At 44.6% G+C, this 20,192-nt stretch overlaps 1 protein-coding gene across 7 annotated transcripts in view; it reads left to right on the top strand.

Moving 5' to 3' along the window:
• The first annotated feature begins 5,595 nt into the window (after window positions 1-5,595).
• The window catches only part of ZBTB46 (zinc finger and BTB domain containing 46), a 53,356-nt gene continuing 38,759 nt past the window's right edge, over window positions 5,596-20,192 (top strand). The window contains exons 1-4 of one of the 7 annotated variants that reach the window (XM_039563278.1): window positions 5,596-5,704; window positions 6,148-6,328; window positions 12,656-12,783; window positions 14,517-14,656. In XM_039563278.1, the coding sequence (XP_039419212.1) occupies window positions 14,603-14,656 (54 nt within the window). In that variant the 5' untranslated portion in view covers window positions 5,596-5,704; window positions 6,148-6,328; window positions 12,656-12,783; window positions 14,517-14,602. The other 6 variants (XM_039563280.1, XM_039563277.1, XM_039563279.1 and 3 more) reach the window with 6 other exon arrangements.

Here is a 20,192-nt window from a genome sequence, read left to right as displayed (position 1 = left end):
TCTGCCTGTTGCCAGCAAGGTTCCATGACAGGCACGGCTTACATGGATCACACTGAGCCAAGAACTCGCACGCAGCCCTGCAATTTCCTTGGGTTCTGAAGAAAACCAGATCTTTGCAAACAGAGGGGTCTATTACAGTGAAATCTCTCTTAAACCCTGAGTTTGTAGGTGTTGCAGTAAAGGGGGTTGGGCCTGACTGAAAGACAAATCAGACTTTGAAGGATGCAGGACCAGGGGGATGTCCCTGCTTCTGTCTCCTGAAAATGGGTTTGTCTGTTTCTAAAGGGATGCTGTGAGCCCCTGGTAATGGCCAGGAAAGGTCGCAGGAGTGAAGGAGGGTGATAGTGGAGGAGGAAGGATCAAAATTTATTCTGAATGTGCTGACGTTTTGCTGTTGATGTCAGGACAAAGCCTGGCCCAAGCACCAGCACTTCCCAGATGTACAGAGGTGACAGTCAGCAAAAAGCTGCAGAAGGAGAAGATCTGGTTAAAGAGCACTGTCCAAAGTGCACAGCAGTGAACTGCTCCTGATCCATACCTGGAATAGGAGGAAACCTGGGAGGGGATGAAGTACCAGAGCACTATGATGCAAAATACAGCAGGAAACAACTCTGAGAAGAACCCAAGCTCAGAGAAAGGAAAGTGGAGATCCTTTATTGCAGGAGGAGGGTGGTGTCAGCTGAGCATGGGGATCTCTTGAGCTCCAACTAACACACAAATGGTCTGCGGCGTCTGGGTGGGACTTGGAGGGGCCCCAGGTTGGCTCCAGGCTCCCAGTGAAGTCTGCAAGAATCAGTGTTTGGCTACTGCTGGGCCACTCCAGGGAGGGGAACAGAGCCAGAGCAGCAAGTCAAGGACAGTGGAGATGGAGCAGCCAGGAGAAGGAGGGGACAGAGCTTGTTGCACCCTCCTGCACCCCCAGTGCCATGGCCCCAGCATCATTCATCCTTATCATCACAGTAGGTCTTGGGGGGAACCTAAAGGGACACCCCAGAGCTGAGCTCACCCAGGCCACAAGAGGTTGGGAGTGGGGGACTGAATTTGACAGCCTGGATGCTTCTCCACTTGAGAAGCTTTGAAAGGGAATGTATTTTTGGAGCATTAAAGATCAACTGTTTGACTCTGGCCAATCCCTTTCAAGAAGAGCACCAAAGGAGGTCAGTGGGATGTGTCTGGTCAAATATTTTGTACATGACCATCATCTCTCACCCCCTCAAGTATTTACAGACCTGAGAGCATTTCCTGCTGTTCCCCCCTGTTGAGTATGTGGCGTCTCTGCTCCAGCAGGATGGTCCTGTGGCCATGAAGGACCACCCCAACACTGCCCTTGGGTGCAGAAAACAAAACGAAATCAGCACGATGTGTTTAGTCCCACAAATGGCAGCAGGTTTACCCAGCCAGCAGTGAAACACAGCGCACGATAATGAGAACAAATCTGCGGGGGTGGTGGTGGTGGTGGGGAGATGGGGTGGAAAGAGGGAGGTTTATTCTCCAGGGTTTTTTTGTAATCTTCACTCACCATATTTAGTAGGCTTGTGACTTGCCCTTGCTAGCTCATGGAGAATTCCCCCAAGTGTTTACTCCCACAGCCTAGCAAATGCCTCAATACACATCATGGAAAAAATACAATCGACATCTTCACTCCCACTAGAGAAGGAATTCCGACTTGCCCGGCACAGACCGGGAGTATAAGCCTGTGAGAGAGACAAATGCTGCTTCATTAGCTCCCCTCAGATGTGGTTTACTCCTCAAATGACCTGGTCAGGGCTGCACCACCTCCCTCCTTTCCTTCACCTAAGGAACCCCTGACCTTTGGTCAGGGCAGTGGGGACAGGAATGTGGGTCCTTTAACCCTTTCCTCCAACATCCGCCAGCTGCTCTCCATGCAGTTCACAAAGCTGATGGTCCCGGGATTTCCAGGGATCCAGAGATGCCGTGAAGGCAGGAGCAGAGCTCTGCAAAATGGCTTTCTTCCTGCTGTACCTAGAGAAGAGCAGGATTTGATGGAGAGCCAAGGCTACCTCGTACAGAACATTGAAACAAAATGGGGATCACTGAAAGCAGAGACCACATATCACAGATTGCCCAGGATTGCTTTGGAACCTCTTTTTCTACAAAACTTTAGTAGAGGAAAAAAACAGTAATTAGGCCCTTTGGACTTTGTCAACGTGTTCCCGAATGGCCCACATGACACGGACACACAGGAAATCATTTTAATTTATCAGATGAAGAATCTCCTAAAACTGCAATGAACATGAAGTAGAGGAGAGCTGGAGAGAGGAGCTGAAATGAGAATGCTCAGTGCTTCTGATGATTTGGCATTTCTGACCAGGAATTTCTTTGTCCATATTGGCAAATTTTGGGAATTTCTGCTGAGGGAAGCGGTGGAATCTCCATCCCTAGAAGTGTTCAAAAAACTTGTAGATGTGGCACTTGGGGACATAGTTTAGTGGTGGGTTTGGTAGTGCTGGGTTAACGGCTGGACTCAATGATCTCGGAGGTCTTTTCCCACCTCACCAATTCCGTATTTTTACAAATGGGGCATGGTGTGAATGCAGCACCCAGCCAGCTCTCCTCTGCTGCTGCTCTCCCCTGGTCTGGTCCCATCATACCCCAGCACAGGAGACAGCAGGAAGATGATGCTGACTTATTTGCACTGGAGAGGTCTTGGAGATTGTGCAGGGAGCAATCACAGAGGTGCAGGGACACTGAAAAGGCAGCGAAATTCAACAGCACATGTGCAAGTCCATGGTGCTTAATTTGCCCACTCAGTGAGGATGATCAGCCATGGAGCACTGGCATGCGGTATCAGTGTAGCTGTGCCGGGGGTTCAAATGCTCACATGCTCTTGGTAGAGCAAAAGGAACACCTTAGGGTAACTCCAAGCACTCCTGTGCTAAAGGAATATGATCTTTACCTGTTTTCCCAGTGGCTAAAACCCATCAATAGCGTGATACCACCTGTCTCTGCCAGGGTAGAACCTGTGCTATGGTGGCTAGCGAGGGATGTGGAGTCAGGCTGGAAACACGTGGTCTGTAACCCCTCACATGGTACTACACTCCTAATCTCTCCTTTGCACACTAAAAATCACAGGAACTACCCCCATTACCGTGATTTTTCCTCCAGCTCTTGTTTTTCCACACACATCCTTTCCTTCTTCATGAGGAGAAAGCACCTCTCAGGGCACGCTGAGCTATTGCAGTATTACCCAAAATACAATACAAATACAATACAAACTTCTAATTAAAGGAGAGGGGGCTTGGCAAAAGAATATTAAAGCTTTTCAAGTCTGCTGAAATCCTTTGTGTGGAACGGCTTTGGGAAATGGGGCCTGCTGCCACCCTCCCCCTCTTGGGAGTGTTCCCCAGGGCAGTGCCCGGGCAGCAGCTGCTGCTGCTCCGGGGGAGTCAGCCCAGCCTGACACACAAATAAATACCACAGGAAGAAATGCTTTCTTCCAACAAAGACCTGGGGAAGAACCCCTGGTAGAAGGAGAGGAGGGGAGTGTACATCCTGCACCTGAGGAGCTTTGGGGTAGTGGGGGAAGCTTGGTCTGAAATAGAGGAGTGAGGAAAGGCAGGAATGGTTACAGCTGCAACCAGGTATGATGCAGATGTCATGCAAAACAGACATAACTGCATAAAGATAAAGCTCCACTTTCAACAGCCCCTTTAACCTTTGTATTTCAGCCTAAAATAAAGGACAGACTTAAAGCACAGGAGGATTTAATACCTGCAGGCATGGGGGTGACAGATTCACATGAAAACCAGCACGAGTGTTTAGGGTGGAAAAGGGATTTTGTTTGCTCAGCTCTGGTGCTCCTCACCCACAGGTGACAGAGGTTGGAAAATGTGTTCTGCACAGGATTGTGTGTGCAGAAAGAGCAGGTGGCAGAAGGAACCCCCACCCAGTGCCGACTCTGAGTTGCTCAAGTCTAAGAAATTGTGTCCTTGGTTGCATGAACAACTTCTGCAAAGTCTTCATTTGCATTTTAATGGAACTCTTTCTAGGAAGGTGGTGCTTGGACTCTGTTGCAATATAAAATGAAGAGGTAATTAAAAACATGCTGGAGTGAAAAGGCATTTTGTTTTCATTAATCAGGTTTATTCAGAGTCTTTTCAAAATTAAAGGTATTTAGGGTATGTGGGAGGAAACAGGGGGAGGAAAACACATGACGGAACATCCGTTTATTTAAATTACAGATTAAAAAGTGGAAACCACACTTTTTGTGAGGGGATGTCCTAGGGATTAAAAGCACCTTACAGAAATGGATTTGAATGAAGAATAGGCATAAAAGCCAAGTCTAAGATTTCAACAGCAGGTCTGCCTACTTGAACGCCAGAGATGAAGGAAATACATAGGATGAGGGGAAGGAAACCACGGAGGAAATTTTTAAACCTTCGGCACGCAATTATCCAAGCAATTACTGTGATTGCACACCTAAGTCAGTTAACTATGCAAATGACCAACCCCGTTGGTCAGACACGTATTTCCCCAATTTCGGGCGCAATCACAGCACGCAGATGTTGATAAACAGTTTGCGAACGTTTTATCTGCTGGACCAGCTCCTGCTTTCACAATCCAGCGACCGCACAGCATCGAGAGCGATCCCCCCGCTCACCGCAGCCATCGTGCGATCGCGCCGACTTCCCCCACGCTCCAGACCTATCCTGCCCTGTTAAGCTCCGTCCTTTGAAATATAGGGCACTTTCTGTCAGATCCTTCAGCGCGACAGTCAAAAGGGCAAAGCCCTGCCCTTTGTTGCAGCGGGAGGTTTTCCATCGCGGAGCTGACTGTGATCCCCATCCGCTGTGATCTCCATCCTTCCCCGACCACCGGCCTCGTTCTCCGGCCATTACGGGTCAGGGGGCTCCGAACTGCACTTATTTTACATTATTTCATTTCAGGGAATTGTGTGAAATACATCTCAGTGCGTACAAGAGGGGAAAAGTGATTTTTTTTTTTTGTTTTTTTTTTTTTCTCCCGGCAAGGTCCGGAGGAGGCTGCGGCACTGCCCCGCTCCAATACCCACCATCCTCCATCCCGCCGTGGGGCTTAGGGGACGCGCCCCGCTGAGGGCGCACAGCCGCCCCTCCCGGGACCAGGCGCACCTGCCGGGGGCAGAAAACACCCGTGGAGGCGCAGAGAGGTCCGGAGCAGGAGCAGGACCGGAGTTAGGACAGGGACCGGGACCAGGACAGGGAGCGCTGCCGGGATCCCGCCGCCGCCCCCGCCTCAGCGCAGCCCCCGCGCTGTCCCGGCGTGCCCCGCGCGCCGCGCGCCCCCGCCCTCCTTCACTTCCGGTGTCCGGCAGTGGCAGCGCCGCCGGCGGCGCCCCCGCTCCCCGGGCGCGAGGGGAGGGGGGCGCGGCAAAGGGGCGTGGCCGGCGGAGGGGCCGCCGCCCAATCACCGCCCGCCGCTGGGGGAGAGTGGGCGGGGACAGCGCCGGCACGCGCCGCGCGGCACCGCCCCCCGCCCCCCCCCCCGCCCGCCGCGGGCTCGCGCCCCGCGCGCCCGAGGGAGCGTCGGGAGCGCGCCCGGGCGCCCCCCCCTTCCCCCCTCCGCCGGGTTCTCCCCCCCCCCCCTCCTCCGCCCTCCGCCCCCCTTCCCCTTCCCCTCCCCACCCGGGAGGAGAGGCACGGAGTGACCGACGGAGCCACCGCTCCGGCCGCTCCGACACCCCGCTCTCCTCCATGGGGCACAGGTAAGCGCGCCGCCCCCCGCCCCCCGGGGTGAGCGGGGGTCGCCATGGCCGCCCCCCACCCCTCGAGGGGCGGCGGGGAGCCCCCCCGCTGCTCCCGCACCTCCGCCCCCGGTGTTATCCCCGTTATTATCCCCCTTATTATCCCCGTTTTTATCCTTATCCCCGTTTTTATCCCCGTTTTTATCCCCGTTATTCCCCCCCTGCCCGCCCGCCGCGGGGGGAGCGCGGCCGGTCGCGCCCTGCCCGCCGAGGGGGGCACGGAGCCTTCTTGGGACGCGATGTCCTATTTGGTGTGGGTGGATGGCTTAACTTGGTAAGTGCCGGGTTTAACCCCCCTCCCCGGCCCTCCCCTCCCCTCGCTCCTCCGCCCGCCCCCCCCCCCTCCCCGTAACCTCCAAAAGGGGAATTTTCCAGCTGGTAATTTCTGCTGCGTCAACACCCAGCTCAAGGGAGAGGAGAAGAGACAAGGGGGCATTTTAACAGCAGCTCCACTTGCGGATAGCCAGCCTCAATCCCGGCTCCAGCATTAAAACCCTTTCCGCCCCCTAAAAACCAGCATCCGTGCAAGTTGGACCAAGAGTTTGTCAGGAGTGTGGTTCAAAACTGCTTGGAAAAAGGGATGAGGTAATAATACTGGTGAAGCATGTTGTATTTCTCTCTTTCTGCCTGTCTCTCTTTCTCTTTCTCCCTCTCCTCTCCTTTTTTTTTTTTTTTTTTTTTTTTTTTTTAAGCCAGGCCTGTTTTGGGTTATTGTCTCCCCCTAAAGCCAGACATAGATCGCCTGGCCTTGCCTCCATTTTAATTGCAGGCTGAAATGGGGGAAGTGACCCTCTTTAAAAAAAAGAAATATAAAAAAACCCAACAAGCAAACAAACAAAAAAAACCCTTGAAAAAATAATGCTGTTCCTTTGGGGGGGGCATAGGTGGTTTTTGATAAGGCTGTAACAAGTGCAAAAGTGGCTGGAAATGTTCTCTGTCATGCTGGGAAACTAGTGAGGTGTCCTCCCCCCTCCCCAGAAAAAAGTGCTGGTAGAATTTGGTGGAGGGGAGGAGAGGTGCTGGGAAAAGCAGGGGTTGTGCTGTTGGATTGCCTTTGTGTCTCTGTAAATAGACATGTCAGTTCCCAAAGTAATACAAGTAGTGTCTGATAACTCAATCCCAGATGACAAATAGAGAATGGAGCAGATTTTCAGGACTGTAATAGTGGGAGGATTTCTCTTTTGAAACGGAGAGGAAAAAAATGTTGGTACCTCCTGAGGAGGTTCTTCCCCGGCGCGTTATTGTGAACTGGAGCATTCGGATGGAATCCGGAGACATAAACCCATATTTATTTATTTTTACACCTGACCGGGGAAGGATAAACAAAGGAGAGTTTAACAGCTCTTTAATGAATTCCTCATGCTTTTTATTTTGCAATCCCAATGATTCATTTGGCAAGCCTTACAGGACGGGATTATTATCAGCATTGTTTAAAGCCGTGCTAATTAGGAGATGTGTTTAGCAAACAGTGGCATTGTAGACACCTGTACCAAAGTTCTTGCGTGCATTTTAATTGTATCACTGGTATAATTTTTAGTATTTAGTCTCTGTCATAGAGATGCAGGTCTCAGTTTGTGGACTCAATCAAGTATTTATTGAGTGTGGGTTCTCTGTGTGCACAGATCAGCCCTGCTACTAATGCATTTTTCTCAAAAAAGACAGGGAGTGTTTTTTCACTTTTTATTTTCCTGTGGGGATGATAAGAAAAGGCAGTGATACCCAAGAAGAGTGAGAAAAACATAATTTTGGAAGAAGAAGCTTTCTGTGACTGGATAGCTCTCTCACTTTAATCAATACCTCACTTTTATGCTTTTATAGCCTCTTTTAATTGGAATTGGAATTTGACTTTCCCCTTCTAAACTCTCTGTTTGTCAAGTTTTATATTTTGAAATCCTTAGTGATGGAAAAAATGGGTGGAGTGTATTATTAGTCACAATATTTTCAACATGCGGTGAGGAATTACAGCTTTGAGGTGTTTTTTGGGAACCGACCGGGAATGGGCAGAGGAGCTGCCCCGTGCGCTGAAGGGAGAGCAACAGGACGGGATTCAGGGGCTCCCAAATGCACATTGCTGAAAAATATTCCGTGGTTTGGTGCATTCATGGGATAACTGTAGCCGAAATAGAAAACGAATCTTTCGGTTTTGATGCAGTGTGTCCAGGAGGGGGAAACTCACTCACAGCGAAACTTCTCTCGCGGTTGTTTTCATAGACTGTGTGTTTGCCTGGGTGGAATTGAGACAATTTCAGTCTGGTACCAAAAACGGGGCATTCTAGTAACTCTCACGTTAGGTGTGTATGCCTGTGCTTAAAATGCTGCTCCATTCTGGAGTGTGTAGGACTCAGCCTTTGAAAACATGACCTGTACTCAGGGTTCTTGGAGACTGGAGAAAATGGGCCACTTTCTCCCCGTGGTCTTTGTTTTCTGGGACAGTTGTACAACAGTGGATATGTTCTTCGCAAGAGGATTTTTTTTTTTTTTAATTTTAATATCTGGAAGTGCTTAGAGGAAAACCAGTTTAGCAGCTCCCCCTTCCCCAGCAGCCCTCTGTCAAAATGAAAAATACCTCATGTTTGGAAGATCTGTTAATTGCCTGCTTTTCCTCTGCTGATGTGTTGTGTTGCTGTGAGGTTGAACATATTCTTTTTGTCTTTGCTATCCACTCGGGTGGATTTTTTTTTTTTTTTAAGATCCGTGTTTTTGAAGTTTCTAAGCAAAGTTTCCTGTCCTCCCAGCAGCAGTGCAGAGCAGGCTGACACCCAATCCAAACTGCCACTGCCTGCTTTCAGGGCAGAATTATTTCATAAACAGCTCAACCTTTCCCAGGACATTTTTCCCTTCGTGTTGCCGATTTTACTGGCTGCTCCAGAGCACTCTGTAACGCTTTCCAGACTCCCCCTAAATTGGTAAATAGCATTCACAGGGGTTTTCCATGCTCCTGTGTGCTTAGTTTAATGGGCAAACAGAAGGGCAGGGAGAGGGCTTAGTTTAAGTCTTTGAAGAGCTACCTGCAGTTGTAATGGTTATCCCACATGTCCGTTATAGTTCCCAGGAGGCAGCAATCTGTGTCCATTCCTGGCTGGGAGCATTACCCTGGAAAATTCTGACACTTTACACAGAGAGATTAATTCCGTTTTTTGATATTTCGCTCCTGGCTTGTGTTTGGCTCGAATATTTTGAAGTGTGGGGCTCACCTGTGTTTTGTGTGTGTGGTATTTGAAACTTGAAGTGTGTTAATAGTGAAAGCAAGCGTGCCGCAGGTTGTGCACAGAGGGGTCACGTTAGGAGAGAGCACGAGGAGCGACCGCGGCTGCGAGGCAGAGGCAGGAATTTGGTCTGCGGGAAGTCCTGCAATCCTAATCCATCCCTAAAGCATCTCTGTGGGAGTTTTTATGATATTTGGGCAAGCACAATAACAGTCAGGGCTCCAGTGTTAAAATTTGTTGTTTCGAAACTTCACTTTATTCCCTTCCTGAGGACTTTTTGTATGTTTGTGTTTGCAGCCCCCTTAAATACGTCCTTCAGTAGTTGGGTTTCTCAGTTTGCTCTGGATCTTCAGTCCTTTAGGCAGGATGAGAAATAAAAGCCTGTATCGCTTCGTGCAGGGCTTCTTTCCATGAGATGCAAGAGGGAAGAATCTCAACTTCCCTAAACAGTTCAGTGGTTTTCTGGTTTGTGCTGCCTTGGTGTATTTGGGTGCACAAGGATGCCCAGTTTAGAGGGAAAGCTGCTCTTTGGGACTCAGTGCCCATCCTCCCAGCTGTTGATTGAACGTGCTGGTGTGTAACTTCTTGTTACCCATCTCCCATTCTGTGAAACAGGAGTTCACTCGGCTCTCCCAAACATTTTGTGTTACATTGATGAAAAATTGTGTTAGAAGTTCTTATTCTTCGTAAAGGCAAACCCGTGTGAAGTCCTGGCTGAATTCCCTCTGGGATGTGGTGGAGTCCAGAGGCTCGTGGGTGGGGTTTGCTGTCCCTTACCAAGTCAGCTGTGGTGCAGTTATTTTCTGAACAGTTGCTTTAACTTTCTTTCATAGCCATGTATTTAAGAAACATCAGGCTGCTGTTGAGATGTTGGTTTGGAATAGCTTCTAAGCGCTCCAGAGGCAGGGTGAGATCCTTGACAGCCATTCTAATGAGATGGAAATGTGTCCCACTTGGCAGTGTTCAGCTGTGCATAGGTAAGGATGTCCCTGGCACAGGAGGGGAGAGGTGGCTTTGCTGAAATGTAACAGGTAGATGCTGAGTTAGAGCTGAAACTCACCTTTTTGCCTTGATTTTTGGGGATGTGGCTGGCTTTTATTCCAGACCAGACAGTGATGATCCTGTCCTGTTGCTTACTTGACTCATGTGTGCACTTGGGATCAAAAAGTCCCAGTGAATGTTGGAAGTTGCCCTGTGTTTGCTTTATAGTCACTGAGTTGGCATCTCCTGTAGTGGAAAGAGGCACCAAGGTGTCAAAAAAATTCTACAAACATATCTATGAGCTTTGTGTGTGGATTAAAATACACTTGTTAATGAAAATGTCAGTGTGTAGTACCAGGACCTTACCTGCCCAAGAACCTTACTTAGAAAAGGGTTTTATATATTAAGGAATATATTTATAACCTCTGTATACTGAAATACCTTGTTATCTTTCCTAATTGTTTCCTTGTCATATGTTGGCCAGACTGCTTATTCCATCCAAGGGAGTTTGCTTCCTGGTACTTCTCACCCCGTGGAGAAGAGCTCTGCAGAAAGCTGTTATTTCAGGGGTTTGGCTCGCTCTCTTTGAGGAAAGGGTTAAACGAAATTTGCACCTTTTGCATTGATACAGCATCAGAGGAAACTGACTAGTACCTTCCTGACTAGTGCTCAGATCGTGCCCTGAAACAGAAGAATCAATGGTCTGTATTGGATTTTAGGTGCTTAAAATACCCAAACCCAACTGGTTAAGTGCTGATAAACGAAGTAGTCAGTGCCCAGTTGCTCCTAACAGTCCTGCTACTATAAGGTCGGAGAATGAGGTGGTGGCTAAATATAAAATGAGCTTTTTGACTTCCTTCTTGTTACCACTGTGTCCTTCTTGGCTTCACTCCACTTCTTTTTTTTTTTTTTTTTTTTTTTTAGTAGTAGTTGATCAAATCTGGATTATGAGATTTGTGCTAAAAAGTAAACCAGGATCCTTACCCAGGGCATGGAAGGCTTGTACCACGAATTACACGAGGAGAATTAGGTTGTTCTCAGAGCCCCTCATATGTTATCTTTAGTTTTGCACTGGTTGATTCTTTTACTCTTAGATTATTCATGACTCCTTGTGTGTCTTTTCTGTCTTTTAGGTGATCTTTCTCTTGGTTTATACCCCTGCTTTACTTCTTTTTAAAAATCACCTCATGATTCTTCCTCCTTTGGCTCCCTCCCTTTTTATGTATTGAGTTTGGGAACTTTGGCAAAGATCCCCTAATTAAAAAGCCAAAAACCAGTGAGAAAGTTTGGGGGAAACCATTCTTCAGGGCAATTCCCAGTGTGATAAGTTTACAGTTCTCTAATCCTCTTTTTTTTTCAAGGTAGTTTTTATGTTGTTTTTTGACTAATAGATGCACAAGGGCAGAGTTTTTTTGTTTAGATTTCTTTTGTGACTTTTTAAAGTAAAAGCTTAAGATCTTGCAGGAGGTCTTAGTGAGATCTAATGGCACTTGGACAAGTAAGTGTCATATGAGCCACAGGCATTTGAATTTTTTCAGGTTGTTTTTTAATCTTCACTGCTGGAGTAGCAGATCTATCTGTAGCTAAATTCTTCTATTTTTTTGATGTCGCCAGACTTCTCAAGCCTGGTACCCTGTACCAGTTCTGCCAAGTTCTTGCTGTGTTCTGCACGGTCCATGACATGAGTAGTGTTGGATCTGTTCTTCTCCTGGTGCAACCAGATGAGAGAGAGAACAGAGATCAAAAATAGGGGAATGATTCGAGCAACGGTTACTGCACCATGATGGAGAGAGATTGGAGAGACAGGCAGATGGAGAGAGTTGGAAGTTACAGGGAAATGAATAAGGGAAATGCAGAGGAAATCCAAGTGCAGTGGAAATATTACTGCAAGTGAGCAGTTGGAACTGGGTGCACACACCTGTGCCCTGTTGGAAAGGTGTATCCTGTCGTATTAGCAACTTGTTACCCACTGGAATATTGTATTTCAGGCTGCATAGCTTTTACAAGCATGGAAAGTAAAGCTTCTGTTAGTTATTTGTGTCTTCATTTTTGTGTTTGGGGTTTTTTTCCCAAGTTTTTTAATGTTTGCAAGAGGAGCAAAGTGCTTTCCTTGGTACCTTTGTGGATGCTGCTTTGTAGTTGAAATCTGAGGGTCATGCTGGCTTTTGAAGGTTGTGATTCAGTCAAGATGGATGGGAATAAAACTCAGATATCTTCCTTTTGTACAACATGGACACATGATTTTTCTGTAACCTTAGGCAAATATTTTGGTTTGGAGGGGAATCACTGTAACCAAGAGGTGAGATTAATTCTGACCCCATTTAAAGTGTGTGGGTGGCAGAGGTCACAGAAACATTAACTGGAACTTACATGTCAACTGAAACAATGTTGTTAAATTTTTTTTAAATCCTTTTATAAAGTGCAGGTTTTTTACAGTGACTTTTTCAAAGCACTCCTATCTGGAAGCATAGTCAGAAGTTGTTAATAGTCTTAATATTGGTATGTTAAAGTCTTTCTTTACATTAACACAAGGGCCAAATAATTTTTCCTGCATTATTAATTATAGGAATATATTGGAATGCTTCTTGTTGAAATGGCAAACAGTGTTGTAAATGTGCAGTTATTTTAAGTGTTGCTTGTAATTATGTGACACTGAAGGGCTTTATATTGAGTTAAAGTTTGGATTTTAATGTTTGCCTCCTATTCTTTCCTTTTCCAAACACAGGACATCTGATGAACCTTTTGGAGCTTCTTACCAGAGACCATTCTCCTCTCTTCATTGAAACATGCACTGTCCAGCTGTGAAACATTGCAAGGTTTATTTTTGCTGACAGGAAAAACTTTCAAGTATCGGTAAGTTCTCATCATTTTAGAGATATTTTTGTCTAGTAGTACGGGAAAGAGAAGGAGGACCTGGAGATAACATTGTCATGAGGGCTGACAGTTCTTCATAAAACTTGACTTAACATTGGTAACAAGGGCTCATTTAGAAATCTTAGTTAACTGCAAAGTTGGAGAAATACCTCTGGCTGTTGTGCTCCTTCCTTGTGGCAGAGGTGTCTCCATCCATCACGGTCACTCGGTTCTCATCTGTTTGATCGGAAGAGGAGAACAGGTGCAGAGCTCAAAGCAAGAGGAAAAGGTGCCAGGCTCAGCTTTGCCCTTTTTACCAGTCTGTTCTGGCTCTTTTTGTGCTCTGGGACAGGTGTAAGTGAGAGTTTTAGCAGTAACAGCCACAAGTCTAAGTGGAAACACATACACTTTGTTACACTTTGCTACCAAAGTAATTTCCCGTGTGTCTGGGCTGGTCTGGCTCCCTCTCTTCACCACTTTGTTTTTTCTTAACTGTCCGAGTAACAGGACTAAAAAGAGCTCGCCAAAACAATTGCTATGGAGAAGCAATCAGAATTAGAGAAAGGCAAGACTTGGCAGTCCAGAATAGAAACTGAGAACAAAGTCACTGGTGTTTGCTTCAATTGGGTCATATTTGTTTTCAAGATTTTCAGTTCTGCTGTTTGCCATAAGAATGCTTGGATTTTCCTTATTACTTCCTTTGTTTATTAGATATTTTATTTCACCTTCTATAATGGCATTAATTTGTGTTGGAGAAGGTTTCTTAATTTTTATCTTCTGACGTTTCCTTTCACAATCTGTTACTACAGAAGGTCAGTCTTGAAATCACCAGTATTGATTTATAGCTTATTTTCATCAAGAGAGCTAATCTGTGTATTGAAGATGTTTGAAATGCAGAGATCAAAAAAGACTTTTTCATGGCTAACAATATAAAGCTTTGAATAAAATGGACTCAGAAGTGTGAGTTGTAAGTTAAATGTTTGCCAGTGTGGTGTATATGTTATTCTGAAGAAAATAAACTCTGTTTTATATTAGAAAAATAGGTGCTCAAGATGACAGTTTTAATGGATGTGTCCTCACAGACAAAAGCCTTGGTGTAGGTGAACTATTCCTACTCCTTGTACCTTGTAACCATCAACACTCAGGTTTTCTCTGAGAAGCCTATCTGTAAATGTGTCTTACTATACCTAAATAGCTGTATTTTACACAAAACTTTAAAAATCTTGGGATTGTTTGGTCTCTTAACCCAGAATGGTGTCAGCCACTAGAAACTGGCAACTAAACATTTCAAGAGGAAATTCTCCTGAGTGTTCCACTGCAAATTTCTTTCAGGAGCTGTACTGGTAGCTTTTAAACCTCAGTATTTTATAGGTCAGATAAGGTGAGTCTCTTTAAAGAGAATCATTAAAGTGAGAATGTTTTGAAAAGCTCCCAAACAGGAAACCCTGTTGTTCAAGGATCTGATTGAAGTTTTAGTAGCTAAAATTAGAGTTTTTGTTCCCGTACCTTTAAGAAGTAACTCTTGTTTACATTATTGCAAAGTGGTAGCCAGGCTTTAATTACTTTCAATGTATTGATGTGCTTGGAGTTGACTTTTTTGGAATTCATTAACTCCTAAGTAAGGCTATCATAATTGTGAGTTTGGAGGGAAAGGACTTCAAAACATCTCACTGTTGTTCAGTCGTCTTGCAGTTTATTGCTAATAGTTTCTTCTGGTTTTGTTTTTGTCATAGTTCTGTCTTTCTCCTACAAGAGTTCACACCAGTGCTGTCAGAAGGTCACGGAACAGGGCACTACCTGTGCTGCTCTGGGGCTGTTGATGTCCTCAGCTGTTGTAGGAGAAACACTAGACCTGGAACCCAGTTTGTTACTGGTAAGAAGTAATTGTCTTGGATTTTATTTGTTTATTTATTCAATATTACAGTTTACATGTCTAACAAAATCAGCAAAAATCACATGTTACTTTTAAGAACAATATAGCAAAATATGCATATCTGGTCTTTTCTTTTTTCCCCCCTATTATTTTTAACTTTACAGTTTCTAAATTTCTAATCCTAATTACCTTCCTCCCAAAATACAGAGGACAGCAATTTTCACTTGCTTCTTATTTTCAGTCCTGCTTTTCTCTTGAAATTCTTCATGTGCTGTCAGAGCTAATGAAGGTTAATAAATGGATTTTTCTATGAAATCCTGTGTTTTGATTGCACTTTTATGTTGTCCAGCTCCTTCACATTGGTTGACCCATAACTTCAGGGAGATGGTTTGACAAGTCAAAGGCCACAGCCATGTCTCTGGTTTAAAGTTCTGGAGTAGAGAGTGAAATGTGTAATGATGACTCCCTGCTATTTTAAGTTTTGCTGTTGAAGTTAGATTTTGCTTGTGATTCATGTCTGGACCATGGAAACAAAGCTTTAGTGGTATGATGAAATGCTGGAAGTGTGTAGTGTTCAACCCTGCTGTTTGAACTTTGCTCATGGACTTTCTGGATTGTATCTGCTACAGAGATTCTAAACAAAGATTGTTTTAATGCTGTCAGTGATGAGGCACTGTTGGCTTGAAGTTGGAGAAGTTTTAGTGAATCCTGATCAGATTGATGGTAACAAATTTATGTAGGGACTTGAGGTTCTTTTTGCCCTGCAATCAATGACAATTCAGTGGGCCTATCAAATTTGGTAATAAAAACTGAATTAGTATTTTTCTTTAAGTTTACTGAAAATCATTTGCCTCCCAAATCCTTGCCCCTTCTGTACTTCTGTAGTACTTCTCAAACTGAATGATGAAACTTATTTTCTTCCTGTGACTCCCAGCTCATGAGGCTGAACATGCACTGTTGGGCTGCAATTAAACGTTCCCATCCCCAGTCATCAGGGAGAAGTGGTACATGTTGTTTGCATGAAACCCTGAGCTCTGAGTAGCCCCTCTGGCTCAAGGGTCTGGTTTGGTCTGTTTACAAACATCTGCCTCTTTCTCCTCGAGTTCAGAGTTGTGGTTGAAATGACCAACTTGAAACAACGGATGATTGGTTTCGGGAATCAGAATAGGGTCAAGGAGTTTCTTTTTTTGGCAACTGTTAATTTTTGTAAGCTGTTACTTATATCTATTTTGGACAAAGCTGAGCATATGAATATAATTTGGTGTTCTCTAGTATCAAGAAATTAAAACTCTTTCAGAGTTGTGTGCTGCTGTTCCTCAAAGACACTTGTGAGAAAACACTGCCCTTGTGAAGATTTGTGCTTGTAAAGCTCCTGAGCAGTGTCTTTGCAGGGAGTTACCATCCATGAATATCCTGAGTCTTCTTTTTCTCTCCTTTACTGTCCTTTTCAGTTCCTAAGGGGTTTTGTTCTCCCTTCTTTTCAGCACAGGGCAGATGGAGAGTAGGAATCCTGTGCATTTCTGTTGTCTTTAATTGAATAAAAGTGAAACTTGCATACACACTATGTCTTGTTGTGCAAGGAAGCATTTCAAGCCCAGTATCACCTTAGAGAGCTCCTTTGCACAGGAATTCAAAAAATGTTGGAATGTCTTGGGAGTGGAAACATGGACAGGACTCAGGGGAAGCAGAGAAGTGGGGTGTGTTTGTTGGGTTTTTGTGTAATAAAGCATTGGAGTGAATTGGAGTTCTTCCTTAATCTGTTTTTACTTTTCTCTGAAGGGAGAGGGGGGAGGAAACAACACATTTTTGGTTAAATTCCAGTTGGCATGTTTTCTCTAGGGAGCAGAGTGGTGGAAGAGTGCACTAGTGAGCATTTTGGTGCTCTTTAACTTGGGTCCTTGGTATTAAGTGTAGAAATGCGCTGAGAAAATTGAAACAAAGTGCCATGTAGTTTAAATCTTCAGTTGCCTTTCATTCTGAGAGAAGAAAAAGTAAACAACCCACCAAATAAATCCTAACAACAACAAATCCCCCCCCAAAAACCTCCAGGCCATTTTTTTCCCTGTTTTCTTTCTGAGGGAAGGAAGTTTATTTTTGTCCCCACTGTTTCTCAGGGGACTGCCCTGTAGAGGATTTTGTGTGCAATTCATTTCTTATCTGTGACTTTTTGTCAAAATTTAAGCAATGCACTGAGATTTAGGTGCAACAAATTTGTGCCCCCTAATTTTAGTGATGTTAAGATTGTGGTTAGGAGACTCATTCCTGGGGTGTGCGCTGAGAAGTTTGCCAGTAAATAAATATTTGTGTAACTCTTCTTGAAACCTTTCCAGTGGGAAGTGAAGTGTGATTTAGATGCTTACTGTGCCTTCAGGTGCTATTTTCATGTTTAAATAACTGTACTGACAGCGCTAAATAAGCCACTTCCATAGGTTCACTCTAGCTGGGGTTAAAGATTGTATAAATTATTAATGCTTACTTCAAGACCAGGGTTTTTTTGATATGAAAAATAAAAGCAGGCCCGTAGCTTGACAGAAGCTTGCATGAAAGTGACTCTTAAATCTGCTTGCTTTGTGTTCTTTTTGCTGTTATGTGCAATAGTTTGGTTTGGGACATTTTTTTTTTTTTAGTTATTTTTGGAAAAGTAATAGACTTGAATTACTGTACTGCTACAATTTTATTTTGTGGAAAATCTTCAGATGAACTTTCATGGTTCGTTGGCTTCCTGGAAAGCTGTGTTGTGGCCATGTGGCCTAAAGAATTCTAGTAGATGCTCAACTTTGAAAACCTTCATATACTAAAGAGACCTGAGATAAACCAAAAAATACATCATTAATCTTTGAGGTCTGTTTCTAAGAAATCTCCACAGTTTATTCCATCTTCACTGAGCTTCTACAGAAGTTTGAAGGGTACAGCTTTTCAGAAGAAATGTTTCCACAACACTTTTTAAGTGGAAATAAGTATCCTTACCAGGGGAAGGTAAAAAAAAGAAAAACAAACCATCAACAAGCCACAAAACAGCATGTAAAATTGGAACACAAGAGCACAGGGTTTTAAAGCTTCCTGAATTTTTAACTACTAGCAAATTGCCTTAAATTTAACTTGGATTAATTCCCTAGTGATCCTTGACATTAAACGGATGTTCTGGTTTGACATGGGTAGACAGAAAACTAATTAATTCCTCTGAATTTGAGGCGTATTTAATTTTCTCCCCCAAAGACCTCTCGTTTAAAAGGTACAATGCTGTGACAGATGTTGGATGTGTGTGAGGGAGCAGACCTTGTGACAGGGGAAGATCAAGACATCTACAGTAATAATTCCTGGTTTGGAAACTGTTACATTTTATTGATTCCACTGAACACGGGAGTATCCACTTCACTGCTCACTTGAAAGTGCTATAATGTGCCCACCTCAGTGGCCAGTAAGGAGTCTTGCATAGATTTTTGTGTCTTTGTGTTTAGTAAAAATTCCCTGATATCTTTTCTCTGACCTTATCTTCTATTTCCTGAAGAGATGAGCAAGTGCTCCATCCATCCATCCATCCATCCATCCATCCATCCATCCATCCGTATTAGTCAATGCCTGACCCTCAAACTGCTCCAGTCTAAACCAAAAGTAGCAAGAGACATATTTTAAATTCTGTATTTCTGCCACAGGCAGTTTAAAAAAGGACAAGATGTATCTGAAATGGACTTTTATCAGTGGGGGGGAACCCGACCTGCTGAACTAAACTGAATAAATGTATGAGAGAGTGGAGAAATAGTCTTGAGGAACTGATGTAATTTCCAGTTGAAGAACATTTCCAGTTGAGGAAGGAAAAATGTTGTGCCATAAATTCACAAGGGCAAGTAGAGACATTTACAAATACTGTGATGCTAATCTGTACAAAATTGAGGAAGAGAAAATTATCCTTGCAGGAGATTTCCTGCCCCTCCTCCCCACAGTTCCAGGGAGTTGGTGTCTTGGAATATGGATTTTAATATCCATGAAGGAACAGTAAAAGGAAATGCCATATCTAAAACATTGTGATCCTTTCCTCATTGTGGGCTCTGAGGTTTTCTTACATCTTCCCCTGAATTGTTTGGATATGGCAGCTGTTGGAGACACGAGTGGTGATGGACAACTTACTTTATCCTATGTGGCAATTCATATTTCCTAAGGGGACTAAGCTGACTCTTCAACTCCTAAAAGTAGATGCAGTAGTGGTTTCTGGAATAAAGACAAAACTGAACTGTTACTCTGCCTTAAGAGGCGGTTCTTTCCAACATGGAGATGTTGGGAAGTGCTGGCAGTCGCCTCCAGAGCCTGGATTAGAGAGATGCTGTGCTGGCTGGGGCCATCACAACCTTTTCAGGCCAAACACCTGAAAATTTATTTATTTATTTTCCCATACTCCCTAACCTTGATTCTTGGTTTGATTTTCATTTGTATGTTTTATTTGAGACAGAGATGCTGTCTGGGTGGGAATTTGGTTTGAGGTCTCTGGGCAGATTTCTGTGGTAAATAGGAGTGTGCAGCTGCACTGGTATTGACCTCTTCTAGTTCAATTAAAAAAAAAAGATTGGCTTCTCTGTGCATTCTGTGCTTAATTCTGCAGAAAAGCTGCACAGCTTTGAAGTGGATGAACACAGTTCAGCCTGTTTGTGTTGCAGGGAGATGGTCCTTCCTCTCTCGAGGGAAGCAAACATTTCTCAATGATCAGGGACCAGCTGGCCTTGCAAATTAGGATTTCCGGGGCTGCAGAGAGGCAGCTCCATCCTTGCAGAACTGGAGGAGCTTGAAGCAGTCTTGCATAACTTGAACTTTTGAATCATCAGGTGGCTCTCTAGGAGAAGGTCCCACCTCACGGATGTTCTGTGGGCTGGGAGGTGCTTTTCTAGCCATGAGTGTTCACTAAACTGCAGCTATTTTGCTCCTGCCGATGATAATAATAGCACAGGGTAGGGGAAGGGGGCAGGGTGCTTGTGGATCTGTGTTCCACAGCCCAGGAAACAGACTTGCTTGTGCCAAGTAAACTTCCTTAATCACGGCTGTGCTGCCCACTGCTGTGAGCCAGTTTGAGCAGATGGGACTGAATTTGTGTGTGAACTCTGTGGATGTTAGAAAGGTGCTCCAGGCTGGAAACAGCCTCCTTAATGCCAGTGCTAACATTGAACCATGTGTGCTTCAAGGCTGTAAGACCTCAGAGATTTTGTTTTTATAAGTAACAACCAGTAGCCTAAATCCAGGCTTCTAATGTGTGTGTCTGCACATAATAACATTTGGAACTGGGTCCAATTTTACAGTTGTGTGTTGACATGTGGACCCTCATATCAATTCTACAGTTGGGACTTTTTATATTGGAACAAATTTTAAGCTTTTGAGTGAAAGGAGTAAGATATTCTTCACCTTGGTGCTCTTAATTAGTTGGACCATTAAACCACTGTTACATGGTAAATAAATCTTGATAGTAAGTTCCAAAAAAAAGTGGTATAACCTAGAGAAAATGGCAGAATTGAATGCAGAAGGATTTGTAAAGCTGTGGCATCAAAGGCAAGTA

The sequence above is a fragment of the Corvus cornix genome, chromosome 20 (genome assembly GCF_000738735.6).
Source record: "Corvus cornix cornix isolate S_Up_H32 chromosome 20, ASM73873v5, whole genome shotgun sequence".
Classification (NCBI taxonomy): Eukaryota; Metazoa; Chordata; class Aves; order Passeriformes; family Corvidae; genus Corvus; species Corvus cornix.
Note: the sequence above shows the minus strand (reverse complement) of the source record. Positions and strands in the feature narration are given on the sequence as shown.